The 15,750-nt window shown below is 40.2% G+C and overlaps 1 protein-coding gene across 1 annotated transcript in view; it reads right to left on the reverse strand.

Annotated features, from left to right (window-relative positions):
- STX12 (syntaxin 12) overlaps nt 1-15,750 on the reverse strand; it is a 34,364-nt gene that overhangs the window by 12,460 nt on the left and 6,154 nt on the right. The window contains exons 2-4 of the mRNA XM_029229933.1: nt 8,339-8,408; nt 6,674-6,773; nt 2,395-2,532 (exon numbers count right to left, since the gene is read on the reverse strand). Coding sequence (XP_029085766.1) covers nt 2,395-2,532; nt 6,674-6,773; nt 8,339-8,408 — 308 coding nt within the window. The remainder of the gene's footprint in view (nt 1-2,394; nt 2,533-6,673; nt 6,774-8,338; nt 8,409-15,750) is intronic.

The raw sequence follows: 15,750 nt of genomic DNA on the forward strand, positions 1-15,750 counted from the left end.
TCTTACTCCTTTCTGCTTTTCAGGCTTACTATCTGGGATCACCTTCCTTCTGCCTGAAGTTCATTCTTTAGAATGTTCTTAAGTAAGGTGTGCTGATAGCAAACTCTCTTTTGACTGAAAACGTCTTTAATTAGCCCTCATTCTGGTTATCTATTTTCACTGGGTTTAGAATCCTAGGGAGGCAGTTATCGTCCTTCATAACATTAAAGACAACACTCTACTGGCTTCAAGTGTTGCTGTTGAGAAGTCTAACTATTGCACCTTTGAAGATATTCTATTGTTTCCCTGGCTTTTTTTTTTTTTTTTTGCGGTACGTGGGCCTCTTACTGTTGTGGCCTCTCCCGTTGTGGAGCACAAGCTCCGGATGCGCAGGCTCAGCAGCCATGGCTTACAGGCCCAGCCGCTCCGCGGCATGTGGGATCTTCCTGGACCGGGGCACGAACCCGTGTCCCCTGCGTCGGCAGGCGGACTCTCAACCACTGTGCCACCAGGGAAGCCCTCCCGGGCTATTTTTATGATTTTCTCTTTGTCTTTGGTGTTCTGAAGTTTCTCTTTGATACACCTAGAATTAGAGTTTTTAAATTTATCCTTCTTGGGATTTGTTGGGGTTCTTGAAACTGTAGATTAGTGACTTTCATCAGTTCTGAAATATTACCAGCCATTCTCTCTTCAAATATGACTTCTGATCCATGTCTGCTCTACCCTCATTCTGTAACTCTAATTAAAACTATTATAGGGACTTCCCTGGTGGCACAGTGGTTAAGAATCCGCCTGCCAGTGCAGGGGACACGGGTTCGAGCCCTGGTCCAGTAAGATCCCACATGCCACGGAGCAACTAAGCCCGTTCGCCACAACTACTGAGCCTGCGCTCTAGAGCCTGCGAGCCACAACTACGGAGCCCGTGTGCCATAACTACTGAAGCCCATGTGCCTAGAGCCCGCAACAAGAGAAGCCACCACAATGAGAAGCCCGCACACCACAATGAGTAGCCCCCACTCGCCACAACTAGAGAAAGCCCGCGTGCAACAAAGACCCAACGCAGCCAAATATAAATAAATAAATTTATTTATTTAAAAAAAAAACTATTTTAGATCCTTTTACTTCAGTCTCCATTTCTCATAACCTTTCTTCCCTATTTAACTTCTTAACCCTCTTGCTACATGCTGGATAATATTTTCTAACCTATTTTCTAGTTAAACCACATACCCGTTAAGTTTTTAATTTCCACATTATATTTTTCAATTCTAGAAAATCTTTTGACTCTTTACAAAGCTTTTTGTAGTTTCCTTCTTCCTGCAGATGTGTTCAAGATCTTCTATTTCTTTAAACCCAATAAGTATAGTTATCTTATAATTCTAATACATTAAGTCTTTATAGGTCTATTTCACCTCACTTTTGTTTCTACTAGTTTTTGTCCGGGGTTATTTGTTTATTTGTGTACCCTGGGCTGCTCATTACACTTCAAAACTTATTTGAGGGTATTCTTTTAGGGCTAGGATAAAGGCCTCTAAACAGAAAGGATTTGTATTTGCTTCTGTCTGGCACGTAGGTACTCAACCAGACCAGGACTACTTGAAGCTTTAGGCTTTTGGACCATTCAGGTAGAATTTGGGCAGTAAATCTGCCTGAAGGTTACTTTGTGGTACAACTTACTGTCTGGATTTCCCCTCCCTCCTGCCATCCTCAGTGCTAATGCGATCTTTTTTGCAGTCTGCTAGGGGAAAGGAGGGCTTACTTTTCATTTTTTAGGGCCCAGTTTAATTTGAGGAGCACCTTCTTTTAGATTATCCACCATGCATGGATTCTTAGCTTTGACTTTTGTCCCCCTTCATGCCATGAGGACATCGAAACTGAATCTAAGTTGGCCCTCAGTAAATGTACTCAGTGGAAAAGCAGTTTCAGTGCTCTGCTTATGTCTATGGGTTCACACCTTCTCTTAGACTTTGACCTTAATATTTTCATGACTCTTAATATTTTTAAGAAATTGGGTTGTTAAAATCTAGTATTTGTTAATTCTTTTCAAAGAGAAGGCTAGTCCAAATAACCTAGCCTGCGATATTCTAGGAAACAGATGTATTCTTTTTTCTTTTTTTAAGTTTTTAACATAAGATCAACATGACAAGAAAAAAGGAAAAAGAAAATGACACACAATTCTACCTGTCACTTTTGTAAATCTTTGGGCACATTCTTTTCTGGTCTAGTGTACAAAGTGACCATATGTACATTTTTTTTTTTTAAACAAAGGGTAAACCAATCTGACATTTTCACAGCAGCTAATGTCTATGTTTATTATTTGGAGGGATAGTAAGCAAAGAAAATGGTCAAAAATTTTTTAAAAACTTAGGAAAGAACATCCTGAAATTTGCAAAGGTCTTCTTTTGGAAATAAACTTACAGAAAGACGAGATCCAGCTCTTGCTCTGGCAATACTCTCCTTTTCCTTTTCAGATACCCTTCTCTGCACAGCCTGGAAATTGTTTAAGGCTGCAGAGAAGTCATTCATGAGACGTTCCTTCTGAAGTTTCTGCTGGCGCTAAGGAAATTAAATAAGAACTTGAAATTTCACATTAGCCCAGAATCATTTGGTTTTAATTCCCATTAAAAGCAAAATTATACCTCCTAAAGAGTTCCAACTAGGAAAATTACTATGAAATAGGCTCTTCCTTAAATTAATAAATTTGTCCTTTTCTAACTCAAATCCCTGGTTAATACTATAGGCCAAGTCAGAGTTTTCCTTCTTTCATTCTGACAAACCTGGGAATTGGGTATCATTTACCTGGTAAGGGAATCTCAGAGCGAGCCACAATTCAAAATGTTAGCTCCCAGGAGAATCTAAAAGCAGAATACCCAACAGAGATTGTTTTCTTGCTAAAATGTTAAAACTGTATTCATCTATACTGAGTTCACAGCTTACCTGAAAACCATCATTTTCCTTCACACTGTAGTGAGGTTCAAAATCTTTGAGAACCTGAAAACTACTTTGTAGAGTTACAAGCTACCTTTACTAAGCTTACTGATGCTACGTCTCAAAAAACACATACTGAGAGCACTTGCTGGGTGCTGAGAACACAGAAGTAAAAAGTCACCCCTGACCTCAAACAGCTTATCATCTATTTGGAGATAAAGAATTTAGATATACAAATAACAAATCAATACAAATAATTGCTATATTCAATTAGTACTATACAGAGTACTGTACACATTATACAGAGGCATGTATGATCAGGAAGAATCTAAGTGATCAAAAGGCCTCCAGAGGAGGTGGGCACCGAAGGAAGAGTAAGGCATGAAGAGCAGAGAGAAGGGGTAAGGCGAATCCAGGCAAGGCAACAGTGTGAGCAAAGGCATGGTGGCAGAAATTTGCAGAGGATCTAGAAAAAGATAGTTTGGCTTGAACCAAAGGCTTTTTCATGAGCATAGCTAACAGATAAAATTGGAAAAGGAGGAAAGGGGGTGGCCACGGCAGGTTTTAAATGCCAAGATAATGAGTTTGGGATTCAACCTCTACAGAACAAAGAGCAACGAAGATTTCTGTGTGGAGAACATGATGGGTACAAAATGATAACTTAGAAAAATTAGTCCGTGATGGTGATGGAATGGGAAAAAGAAACAAGTCAAAAAGATGACTGCAATAATCTAGATTTAAGGTTAGGAAGACGTGGTATCAGTAATGGGAACACAAAGAAATGAATCTAAGGAATATTATGTGACTGGCTGTGGGGAAAGGGGTATAAAGTCAAGGGATGACTCAAATTTCACGCCTGGGAGAGTGATGGTAATACTGAAAAGCAAATTTAGATAAGGGACTTTTTATCCCTTTTCTTGGATTTTAATTTTTACATAAACATTATAACAATAGGGGGAAAAAACCCATCACTCCCCAATCTCACTATACAAAAGTACTATCTTTTAAGTATATCATTAACATTTTCCATGTTACCATACTCTTCACAATTATGGTCTTTGTTATATAATACTCCATCAAGTTGATCTAGTAAATTTTAGGTAAACATTCCTTCTAGACTGTTCCACTTTTAACCATTATAAATAAAGCTAAAGTGAGCCCCATTGTAACAGCTAATATTTATACAGTGCTTATCATGTACCAGTACTGTTATAAGTACCTTATATAATAACTCATTTAATCCATACATCAACCTATAAATTAGGTACTATTATAGTACCTATTTTACAGATCAGACAAATGAGGCACAGAGAGGTTAAGCAATTTGCCTATGATCACAGAGTAAATGGCAGGGGTAGAATTTAAATCCAGGAAATTTGGCTCCGGAGTACATAGTTGGTTTCCTTTTCTTAGAACGCAAACACATTTGCAGGAGTGGGAACATTAGGTCAAAAGGCACAAACTTTTTTATGACAATAAGCATTGTTAATCAGCTTAGTCAAGGGGTTTGGGTGAAACAGGAGGAATTCAGTATAAGACAACACATTAAATTTTAGATGAAGGCAGCATATTCAGGAGGAGATGTTAGAGCAGGAATTGGCAATATGGGCCAAATACTTAGAGGTTTAGGGGCTAGGGCTTGAAAAAGATCTGGGGATCACGTTCATAAAGGTGACAGGAAGCTCATAAAAGTACAGTAGAAAAGACTCCTGAGGGAGAAAGCATAGAGTAATAAAATTACAGGATCAATGGCAGAGCCTTGGGGCACACCCACTTCTACGAAGATATAAAGTCAGAGAAGGAGGCTGAGACTCAACCTGGGGTAAGAGAAAATAGGCCAGAAAGGGATCATCAGAGTTGGGAGACATGAAAACTACTTTGTAGGCTTTACTACAGAGATCATGGAAAGAAGAAAGTTTCAGTGAAGACAGGATGGGCAAGAGGATCAAATGAAACAAAGAAAAGTGAATAAACTCAAAAAAGGCCACTGGCTTTAGCAACTAGGAGATTACTGATGACAGCACGTAGGTATGAGAAAATGTGAGAGTAGGATGTATGGTTTGATAGTCCAGTAACAAAAAGATGGGTGACAGGGCTCACATTAAGTAGATAAAGAAACAATTGAAAGGGAAAAGAATATTCAGCACAATAGGAGGAAGGGAATCAAGGATCTGTATTTCACCAGAGAGAATATGTCTGTAGATTTATTTCATGTTCTTAATGATCCAAGATAACGTAAGGGAACAAGAGCATGCATAATCCAAAACTAAATTCTATTTGATTTTGGAATACGTTAGGTTTATTTTTAAGCAGATTGAACTTTACATTTTGCTTAGGCTACTATTTAACACTTAAGTACTTTCAATAGTCTGTTTACATCAGACTCTTAGACTCCCTTTTTATTACTGCTAAAATTATCTGCAAGTGTGTATTCCCTAAGTGCACAGCTGGGGGGAGGAAAGGGGTGATTTGGGAACAATTTGAGACAATGAATGGCAAGGGGGAACTGGTCCATAGGTGAAATATCAGGATGAGTAACAAAACAAACAACACATGTGGATAGTCAAAGGGTGATTACATTAAGGTTACTACTTTGTAGCAGGATGACAAAAGCACCTAGTTTTGGTTCTTTTCTTTTGTGCAAGGGGATGCCAAAACTCCAAAGGCTGAACCGTATACTTCATTAAATGACTTGCCAGGAATGGGTTAAACTGATGATTTTCAAACTTTTTTGATGGAGACACAGAATAAGAATGTGACATCTTGACCTAGCACCATATATATACATATGTATGAAAGTTTCATTAACAGTATTTACCCTTATTACATGGTTACACACTCTGATATTTCTACTTTGTTTCATTTTTATAAATGATGATCACAACACACTAAAATTGTTTTATGTTCCAATAGTCACAATGCACAGACAACCCGGGATAGGGAGGTGGTAGGCTTCATCTTTAGAGCCATCAGAGATAGGATACCATCATTTAAAAAAATTCAATAATAAAAAGAAATGTAAGTTAAGTGCTCCCATGAGTGGTACAGAAACTAAAAGCAAAATAGAATCATAATAGGCTAAGATAGATGAAGAAGGTTTTTGCCCTGGAAGAGAGAGGATTTGAGGCAGACCATGAATAATAGATTAAAAAGTCAAGCCACAGTGGAGGGGGCACATCTGACTTCAGGAACGTCTGAAGAAAAGGCACGCATATCAAGGGAACAATGAATTCCAGTAAAAATTGTGTGTTTTTAAAGGATTTAAATGGCCACTGAAGAAAATGACTTAAATAGAGGAATCTATTTCCCTGAGCATTTCCTCAACCTGAGACCTATAAATGATTCATGATGCGACATGAAAGTGACTACAAAATATAAAAGACGTCTGCTTGAAATTTATACATACAGGATACAAGAAAACTAGGATCAAGCCTGAAAGCATAAAGCTGCAGGTCAAACCCCAAGAAGATGCAAACATGGACATTCTTCTCCAGTTAAACCCATTTTACTAATATATTATTACTAATAACAGCAGCCACTACCCATATTGAGTACCTACTAAATGCTAGGCACTTTGCAAGATCCGGTGCATATGTTCTTTCTGTTGTCACAAAAGACACTTATCCATTTTATGAATAAGGAAACTGAGGTTCAGAGAAGGTCTATCTAGAACCAAAGGCCAAGTTATTTTTGTTTCACACACTGCCTCTCCACAAAAACAAAGTCCTTTCTTATTAAAAAACAAGCCAAAACCCCACAAAATACCAACCTGTTCTGAAGTAGATAAAGGAAGGGGCAAGGACCCTAATTCCTTCAGTAATTCATTTGTTTCCTTGGCAAGCTGATTTGTAGAGTGTTGTAACTGTTGCCTAAGAGAGAAAAGATATGTTTTAGGATATTCTCACTTCTTGAGAGCTGTTGGTATCAGTTCGTTCTCAGAGTGTCTCACAACGCAGGGAATGAAAGGGCACTTGAAGAAATGGGTTCCTAGATGCCCAGGTTCACAACAAAATTCCGGAAATACTACCCAGTCATACTCACCTCAAGTCGTCTTCATGTTACTGAGTAGAAAGAACCTGCCTCAATGAAACCTGCTGACTGGGTATTTTAACTCCTCGGGGAGGAAGGAAAAGCATTCTCAGCAGTTTTGATAGAAGAAGAGCAACTGCCCCCACACCTCAATCTAAGAGTTTTAACACACTGAACGCTCTCTCAAAACTGTCGTATTGATTTGCCCAGGAGTTCTGCATGGGTACTGTCTGTCACAGTCCACTGACTAGTGACAGAATCCAGGCACTGGAGGTTGGACGAAATGTGCATTAGAAGCACAGCTTCCACCCTAGGGAACAACCTCCAAAGATCTACTCCCACGCTCTTGCTTAAAACTCATGCTTTTTCAGCTTTATCCTTGGCTCCCTACCTGTCCCTTAGGCCTGACTTTCTGGCTCTTCCCTCCAAAACAAAGAAGCCCTATACTGTGTAAAAAAATGTAACGAGCAGAGGGGGAAGGAAATTAAAGAGGGAAGAATGTGTGCTATATTAAGTGGGATTGAAAGGTAGCAGAAATACAAAAAAGGCTCCTTTACTCATGGTTTCCTCTACTATCTGGCCATTTCTACAAAGGGTTTAAGGGAGGACAGGGAAACCACACCATTAATTACTAATGTTTTTTTCACTGCAAAGGGGCCTCCAAGATAAAAAAAATAAAATAAATAAATAAATAAAACAAGGGAATCAAAACCAAGAGGGAGACAAAACAAACAAACAAACAAAACAACCCCAAGAGGGAAGTCAATCAGAAGCCTGAGCATCGCAGACAGTACTAACATACCCAGAGCTATCTCACATCTCCCTGGAAAAAGCTCAAAGTAGTAAGTCATTCTCTCACTTCACAATGTCTAGGACAGGAAACAAAGAATATTGTTCAGTGCGTGTTAAAGATGAAAACTTGAACTTCTAAAAGCAGAGATGGAGTCAAGAAGGACATAATAAAAAGAATCTATTCCACTATTCTCTCCCTCAGACTCTCCTCGGGTCATTCTGAATACATTTTTCTAATATGATAGACAGTTGGAAATCCAACCCGATTAGACGAGCGCTGTAGATCATCAGGAGGCCTCTGCCAACAAGGAAGCTCATTTAGGCAGAATGTAGTTTAAGAGTGGTAAGGATTCCCTCTCTGCTTCCCTAAATTGTTCTGCTAAACTGCCCAAGGGAGAAAAGAAGCAGCGTTCAAGGACTCTGCGAGGCAACGGAGATCACAACCCATTGATATATTTTGTTGCTCCCCTTCTAGATCCAGCTATGACCTCATATCCCACTGCCTCTCATTCTGATTTCACAGGCCTGAAACCTCAGCTGCCAGGCAGCAAGGGTATTAAGTGTGTCCCCAAAAGGTCCTCACAAATCCCAACCTTGTTAGGAAGCTACTCACAGATTTTCCTGTAGCTTGCTTGAATCTTGCTTAGTTCCTAGTTGGCTCATCAAATTCTTTATCTGAGCAGCTGGGGAGAGAAGAAAAAAAGATTTATTGAAAAGAAAAACACAGGGCTTCCCTGGTGGCGCAGTGGTTAAGAACCCACCTGCCAATGCAGCAGACACGGGTTCGAGCCCTGGTCCAGGAAGATCCCACATGCCGCGGAGCAACTAAGCCTGTGCGCCACAACTACTGAGCCTGTGCTCTAGAGCCCGTGAGCCACAACTACTGAAGCCCACGCGTCTAGAGCCCGTGTTCCACAACAAGAGAAGCCACCGCAATGAGAAGCCTGTGCACCGCAACGAAGAGTAGCCCCCGCTCAGCAATGAAGACCCAACACAGCCAAAAATAAATAAATAAAATAAATAAATTTTTTTAAAAAAGAAAAATACATTCATCACGAGCATCCTAATTCTCAGATCACTGGTCTCTCTCCACATCCTGAATAAGTACATACAACTAATAGAAAGCATGCTATGATCAAGACCTTGGCATATATATTCCCGTCTAAAGCTACTTATAAGGTCCGCCTTTCTCCTCTAGAGTAACTGTGCCACTAAGTAGAGGGTGGTGGTTTTGTTCATCACTCCCAAAGAACTCCCACATTTTGCCAGATTTCCCATGACACTGGTTAAAATGTTCATCACTTTTGGAATGGCCTTGATACCAAATATCAATTCACAACAATAAAAATTTAAATTCACTCATACACAATATTTTATACGGCAAACATTTTTGGAAAGACAATGTACACTTATTATTAAGTTACCACTAACTGAGCACCTCTATGTGCCAAGTACTATATTAGGAGCTTTGTATACATAATCTTATTAATTTTCATAGCAACAGTCTGAAGTAGATGTATCTCCACTGTGCAGATGAGGAAATATATTTAAAGAAGTTAAATATCTTATATAAGGGCACACAAAAAGTAGCAGGGCAAAAAAATCAATCCCAGGTACATCAGACTGCAATGCCTATATTTTAACTACGCTGTCTGTAGACAAACAGTGTATCGTTTTGTTCAGATTACTCTACCTAGATATTGTGCTAAGATCTGGAATGGTCATGTTTGAATCCTAGATGTTTAAGCCCCTAGTCCTGGACTAGGAAAGCAGAGGAATGGATTGTCTCTCAATAAGGAGAAACACCAGCCTGCCTGGGAATCTGAACACCCTTGTCCCTCACTGACTTCTGCAACAGGAACAGAGCCCCTGATTTCCCATGTCCTGCTTTCTATTTTCTTTTTCTGGTTGGCAGGGAGGACGAGGGAGATTCATTCATTCATTCATTCATTTGCAGAGCTTGGAATTTTATTGTACGACTTTTTTGTTTGTTTACACGCTTGCATTTTAAGAGCATTCCCTGTCTTCTATTGCAAGTAGCTGGAATACAGAACACAACAATAGAGTACTTTTTGCCCAGGGGAAACACAATTAATTATCTTTAAGTTTCACTAGAACTTCAAGAGATACTATAACACAATAGGTAATATATGGCTCCTCTAGCCAAAAGACAATGTCCTTTGTGAGGGCCTTTCCTACCCTCTCAGGATTAATGCCCAAGTTTCACCTGTGAAACACCAGACTGCTAAATGACTGGCTTAGTGGAAGAAGATGAGGAAACCGCTGTATACTGTATCATTTGTATACATCTCATAGGAACAATACATAAACAAAGCTTCAATGTCCAATGAAAACGAAATTGCACTTATTAGAATTTTAAATTTTAAAAATTAATTGTTCCTGGGACTTCCCTGGTGGCACAGGGGTTAAGGCTCTGTGTTCCCAATGCAGGGGACCCAGGTTCGATCCCTGGTCAGGGAACTAGATCCCACATGCATGCCGCAACTAAGAGTTTGCACACCAGAACTAAGGAGCCCACGTGCCACAACTAAGGAGTCCACCTGCCGCAACTAAGGAGCCCACGTGCCACAATTAAGGAGCCCGTGAGCTGCAACTAAGGAGCCCACCTGCCGCAACTAAGACCCAGCACAACCAAAATAAATAAATATTTTTTAAATTAATAAATAAAAATTAATTGCTTCTTATGATAAGATGCTTCTTAAATAACAAAATTTGGGGGTCAGAGTCATAACCTTGGCCCTTATTCGGTCACCAAGGGTAGTAAAAAGGCAAGCCGAAGTTTATTAAGTACCAGTTACCTTAAAAAAACACAGATGTGTTAATAGCCTCTAAGTCTGTTAAGAAACAATAATTAAGCAAAATCTTTCAGGTGATTGCTGAGTGACTCTTCTCCTAAGTAGAAACTGAACAACTTAGTCCTTAGCAGCATGTACAAGTTATTTCTCCTGTAAAAAATTAATAAACAGAAACTTCAGTTAAACAGAGTTGGGAGACCAGAAGGGGGAGCTCGCACACCCTGCCACAACAGCCAAGCCCAACTGCTATGAAGAAGACTCCTCTCAGCCAATGAAAAGCCATGGACTCTTTGTTTGCTATACCCCTCCCAACTTCCTTTTCCCCTTCCCTTGCCAGGAGGGGGATTCCACTTGGCTAGCCATGATTGCAGACCCCAAACTGCAACTCTCTGCTGATCGTGAATAAACCCCTCTTTGCCGGAGAAATATCTGGCAGTCTCTGTTTTAGGTCAACACTCCCTAGCCCAAATCCCTGTGTCATCATGGGTGTAACAAAGCAAAATTTTGCAAAGTCAAGAATATATTGGTTTTTAACACTTCAAATTATGATTTTATCTTATTTTGAGGCCATTTTTTAAGTAAAACTATAACTCCACTTTTACAATAGAAATATAGAATTCACTTGATTAAAAAGTTGCCTTTTGACAAACTTTCCTAAAATATATCTATTCTATTAAATGAGGGGTTTTAGCTTATTGGTTCCATTGGAAAATGTAAGCACTATAAAATACTGCATTCTGCTAAAAAAAAACACTATGTAAGATATAAATAATCATTTTTCATCACTAAGATGTATAATGTCCTTCTTACCTAAGTCAAATGGGAATCAGAGTCAAAGCTATCTACTGGGTGGCCAAACAAATAATTTAAGAAAGAGGACAGATGTTAGCATTTACTGAGCATTCACCATGTGCCAGACACTGGGCTACATACTTGATGTGGTATAATAAAAAATATATTTGGTCTTTGTCCCCAGTTCTTGGCATAAAGCTCCTAAAACCCTTGGAATTTCCAGAGTGATAGTGATAGTAGTGTCTTTTGTTATTCATAAAGGGTTCCTTTGGAGCATACTGAGTTTACCTATTGAAGTGACTTAGGGTAGGGCTCCTGATAGGCTTAGGTTGGGTGGGGTTAGTCACCAGAAAGATCAAGTGATTATCAGGTTGGAACTTTCAGTTCCACCCATCAACCTCTGGAAAGGTGGGGGGTGGGGGGTGGGGGGGGCGTGGCGCAGAGATGCGGGGAGGGTGTCAGCGCTCAGAGAGAGCATGGAAGTTCTGAGCTCTTCCCACATACCTTGCCCTATGCATCTCTTCTATCTGGCTGCTCCTGAATTATATCCTTTTATAATAAACCAGTAATCTGTAAGTAAATGTTTTTCTGAGTTATGTGAGCTGGGCTAGCAAACTAGCTGAACCTGAGGAGGGGCTCATGGGAACCTCCAATATGGCTCACTGGTCAGAAGCACAGATAAGAACTTGGACTTACAATTGGCATCTGAAGGGGGTGGGGTGGGGGGAGTCTTGTGGGACTAAGTCCTTAATTTGTGGAGTCTGATGCTAACTCCAGGTAGTGTCAGAATTGAGTTAAATTGGAGGACACCCAACTGAAGTCCAGAGAATATGATAATTGCTTGGTGTGTGGTAAATCCACACATCTGGTGTCAGAAGTATTGACAGTGGAGGAAACACAGAAGTGTGTTTCCTTCACACTTGATAAGTATTATCTTATTAAATAAGCATTATTACAGATGGGCACACTGAGGCTCACACTGAGTGTTACAAAACTCATTAATTCATTCATTTACAATACCTACTCTACACTGTTATATGCTCTAGAAGATACTGCTCTCGAGAAGCTTACATTTTAAGGAAAAGAGATAATAAGCATATATCAGGTGGTGATAAGTGCTATAAAGAAAAATAAATTCAGTTAAAGGCTGGTAGGGAGGGGGTACTAGTTTACACGGGGCGGTCAGAGAAGAGTTCTCTGATAAGGTGACACAGAGCAGAGACCCAAATGAAGTGAAAGATCAAGCCATGCGAAATTTCTGGGGGAGCTCTCTAGCAGAGAGCATTAAGCACAAAATCCCCAAGGCAAGAGCACTTGTTGTGATGGAGGCACAGGAGGCCTAGAGGGAGCAAAAGAGAGGTAAGAGAGAGAGGGGAGCCAGATTACATAGGGCCTTGTAAACTAGAGCAAGGACTTCGAATTTTAAAGAAATGTGAGGCCACTGATGGTTTTGAGCAGAGTGTCATAAAAACCAGCATTCAAACCCAGGAGGGCTAATTCCAATAACTATGCGGGCCTCTCACTGTTGTGGCCTCTCCCGTTGCGGAGCACAGGCTCCGGACGCGCAGGCTCAGCGCCCATGGCTCACGGGCCCAGCCGCTCTGCCGCATGTGGGATCTTCCCGGACCGGGGCACGAACCCGTGTCCCCTGCATTGGCAGGCGGACTCTCAACCACTGTGCCACCAGGGAAGCCCCCCACAATGACTATATTCTTTATGCCACACTAGGTTCTCTCAAAAGGCTGACGCTTAAAGGAAATACACAGAACTAGTGACTTAGGGCAGGCCTCCGTTTCCCAGTGTTCCACTTCGCCCCACCCTGCTTATTTGATAGCATCCTAACTTAATAGCTCTCTGCTCCAGATAGGCTGATGCCCTTGCTGTAACCTGCTCCCTTCCCGGACTCCCTCCCACCTTTGGTAAGGTTCCTGTGTACTCACCAGAGTTCAGCAGAGTGCCAGCACCCAGCGGGTAATAAGTAACTGTTGATTAATTGAGTTAGCCTCTGTTTTATGTCATGCCACTTTCAAGGCAGAAGATATGAATAAACATGAGCTAGGAATAATGAGACCTAAACTCTAAGCCAGATTCGACCACTAACTACATGTATGGCACCAGACAAGTCATTTCATGTTGCTGGGTCTCTTTCACCAATTGTATATGATATTCAGGTTTAACTAACATATATTGAGTACTTACTATTTGTCACAGTACTTACTATTTGTGTGGGGCTTTGTATTCATTAAATTATTACAACTATGTAAGGACTAAATGATCTCTAAGTACTCCCACCACTGCTCAATGCTAAAATTCAGCAATAATGAAGAAGCTCTAGTCCCAGAATGATGCTGTGTAACCAAGCAGTGTTTTTAAGCCAGAGTTTGGCTTAGAGAGACTCTGCCTGTGTACAAATGGGACTGGATTGACTATATGCCTCTGATGGCACTGACCACATTCTACTCATTTTTTTTTTTTTTTTTTTTTGCGCTGTACGCGGGCCTCTCACTGTTGTGGCCTCTCCCGTTGTGGAGCACAGGCTCCGGACACACAGGCTCCGGACGCACAGGCTCAGCGGCCATGGCTCACGGGCCCAGCCGCTCCACGGCATGTGGGATCCTCCCAGACCAGGGCACAAACCCGCGTCCCCTGCATCGGCAGGCGGACTCTCAACCACTGCGCCACCAGGGAAGCCCTTCTACTCATTTTTGTATTTGCATAACCACACACACATACATACCCCTCCAGAAAATAGTTGGTTACAGGGTGACATATAAAGGGAAATGTTACTGGTATGGCAGTTCAAGGAAACATTTCATCTTACTGACTGTCTTTATATAGAGCATTCTCCTTAGAAACTCTACAGGTATGTCAAAGTTTCAAGTTGTTAATCGTCTATCAAACCATATTAAATGCCCTAGAGAGCAAAGGGGACTTTACAGACTTTGGGGGGAAAAAATCAATTGAAATTCAGCTGCTCTTTGTATATTCTCAGCTGAGAACTTTTATTTATCTAGACTTTTCTGACTTCTTTTGTTTGCTGAGATTACCTGAATTGGGATGGGGGGTGGGGCGGAGGAGGACTTTATAGGGTCACTTACTAGTTAAGCACCAGAATGAATCCAAGCCTCCATCAATTCTATCTAAATTCCTGCATATTGATATTTTCCTAAAAGTTTCCAGCAAGACTCAGGTATCAGATGCCCCAAAACTCAAATGATAAAGACAGTGGTGTCTACATCTACTGGAAGTATCATTGTTTTGTATACCGCCCTCCATAACCACCAACATCAGAGGTTTATTTGAAAATAGTGACTTAATGACCCATCTGTTTTACAACTAAGAAATGTATCCCTTCAACCTAAAGCACAAAAAGAAATAGAATAGTGTGAATGTTTACATACATGCTTATTTTCACTTGAATGTACTTAAAATGTCAAAAAGTACAGTGATACTTCTTGGAACAATTTTTACCAAAATGGGCTACATCTAAAAGGGTTTTCTGGTCAGCTCGGTTAATGAGAAAACTCCTTTTCTAAGCATTCTAGTAAATAAAAGTTTCACTTTAGATTGATTTGTCACAATATTTTGGATGAAAATAATTGGGTATCTATTCTCTATGAAATGCTACATAATCCTGGAAACCAGATGACTAGGCCTCAGTTCCGTGTAAGCAATTTTGTTATTTTTAAAACTAGGCCTCAATTTCTCCTATCACTGACCTCTCACTTTTAAAAGCATGTCCTGGCTAAAATTTTTAAAAGACTACGAAGCAAATCAATTTATTGCACATTACAGCTAACACCCACACTAGGAACTACTCTAGACTGAACACTCTTCATGTGCTTTTAGCTGATATAGGCAGAATGTGAATCTCCAAATGAACCTTAATCCAAATCAATGTCTAGTCATATCAAAAGCAACTACCATACAGGTAAAAATTTCTTCATATGAGAGACTCGAATGCTCTAATTCAGTATATTAAACAAGCAAATATAAATTCAAAGAAAGAGCATTATTTACATTAAATGAGAAAATGATAGCCTATGTGGTCATTATTACAATGAAGTCATCTCAGTGTCTTTGAAAATTAGGTTTGCACTGCTTTTGCAAAGCTACAATGAAAATGACCTGACTTTTTAAAAGTAGCCACTATAGGACTTCACTGGTGGCACAGGGGTTAAGAATCCGCCTGCCACGGGGTGGTGGTGTGATGAATTGTGAGATTGGGATTGACATATATACACTAATATGTATAAAATGGATAACTAATAAGAACCTGCTGTATAAATAAATAAATAAAATAAAATTCAAGAAAAAAAAAAGTAGTATCTCTCTGTCAACTTCCTAAGACAGGAGAGATTTCTAGCAACAACAACAACAACAAAGAATCCTCCTGCCAAAACAGGTGACATGGGTT

This window comes from Monodon monoceros, unplaced genomic scaffold (assembly GCF_005190385.1).
Source record: "Monodon monoceros isolate NGI ecotype Baffin Bay Population unplaced genomic scaffold, NGI_Narwhal_1 Super_Scaffold_18, whole genome shotgun sequence".
NCBI lineage: Eukaryota > Metazoa > Chordata > Mammalia > Artiodactyla > Monodontidae > Monodon > Monodon monoceros.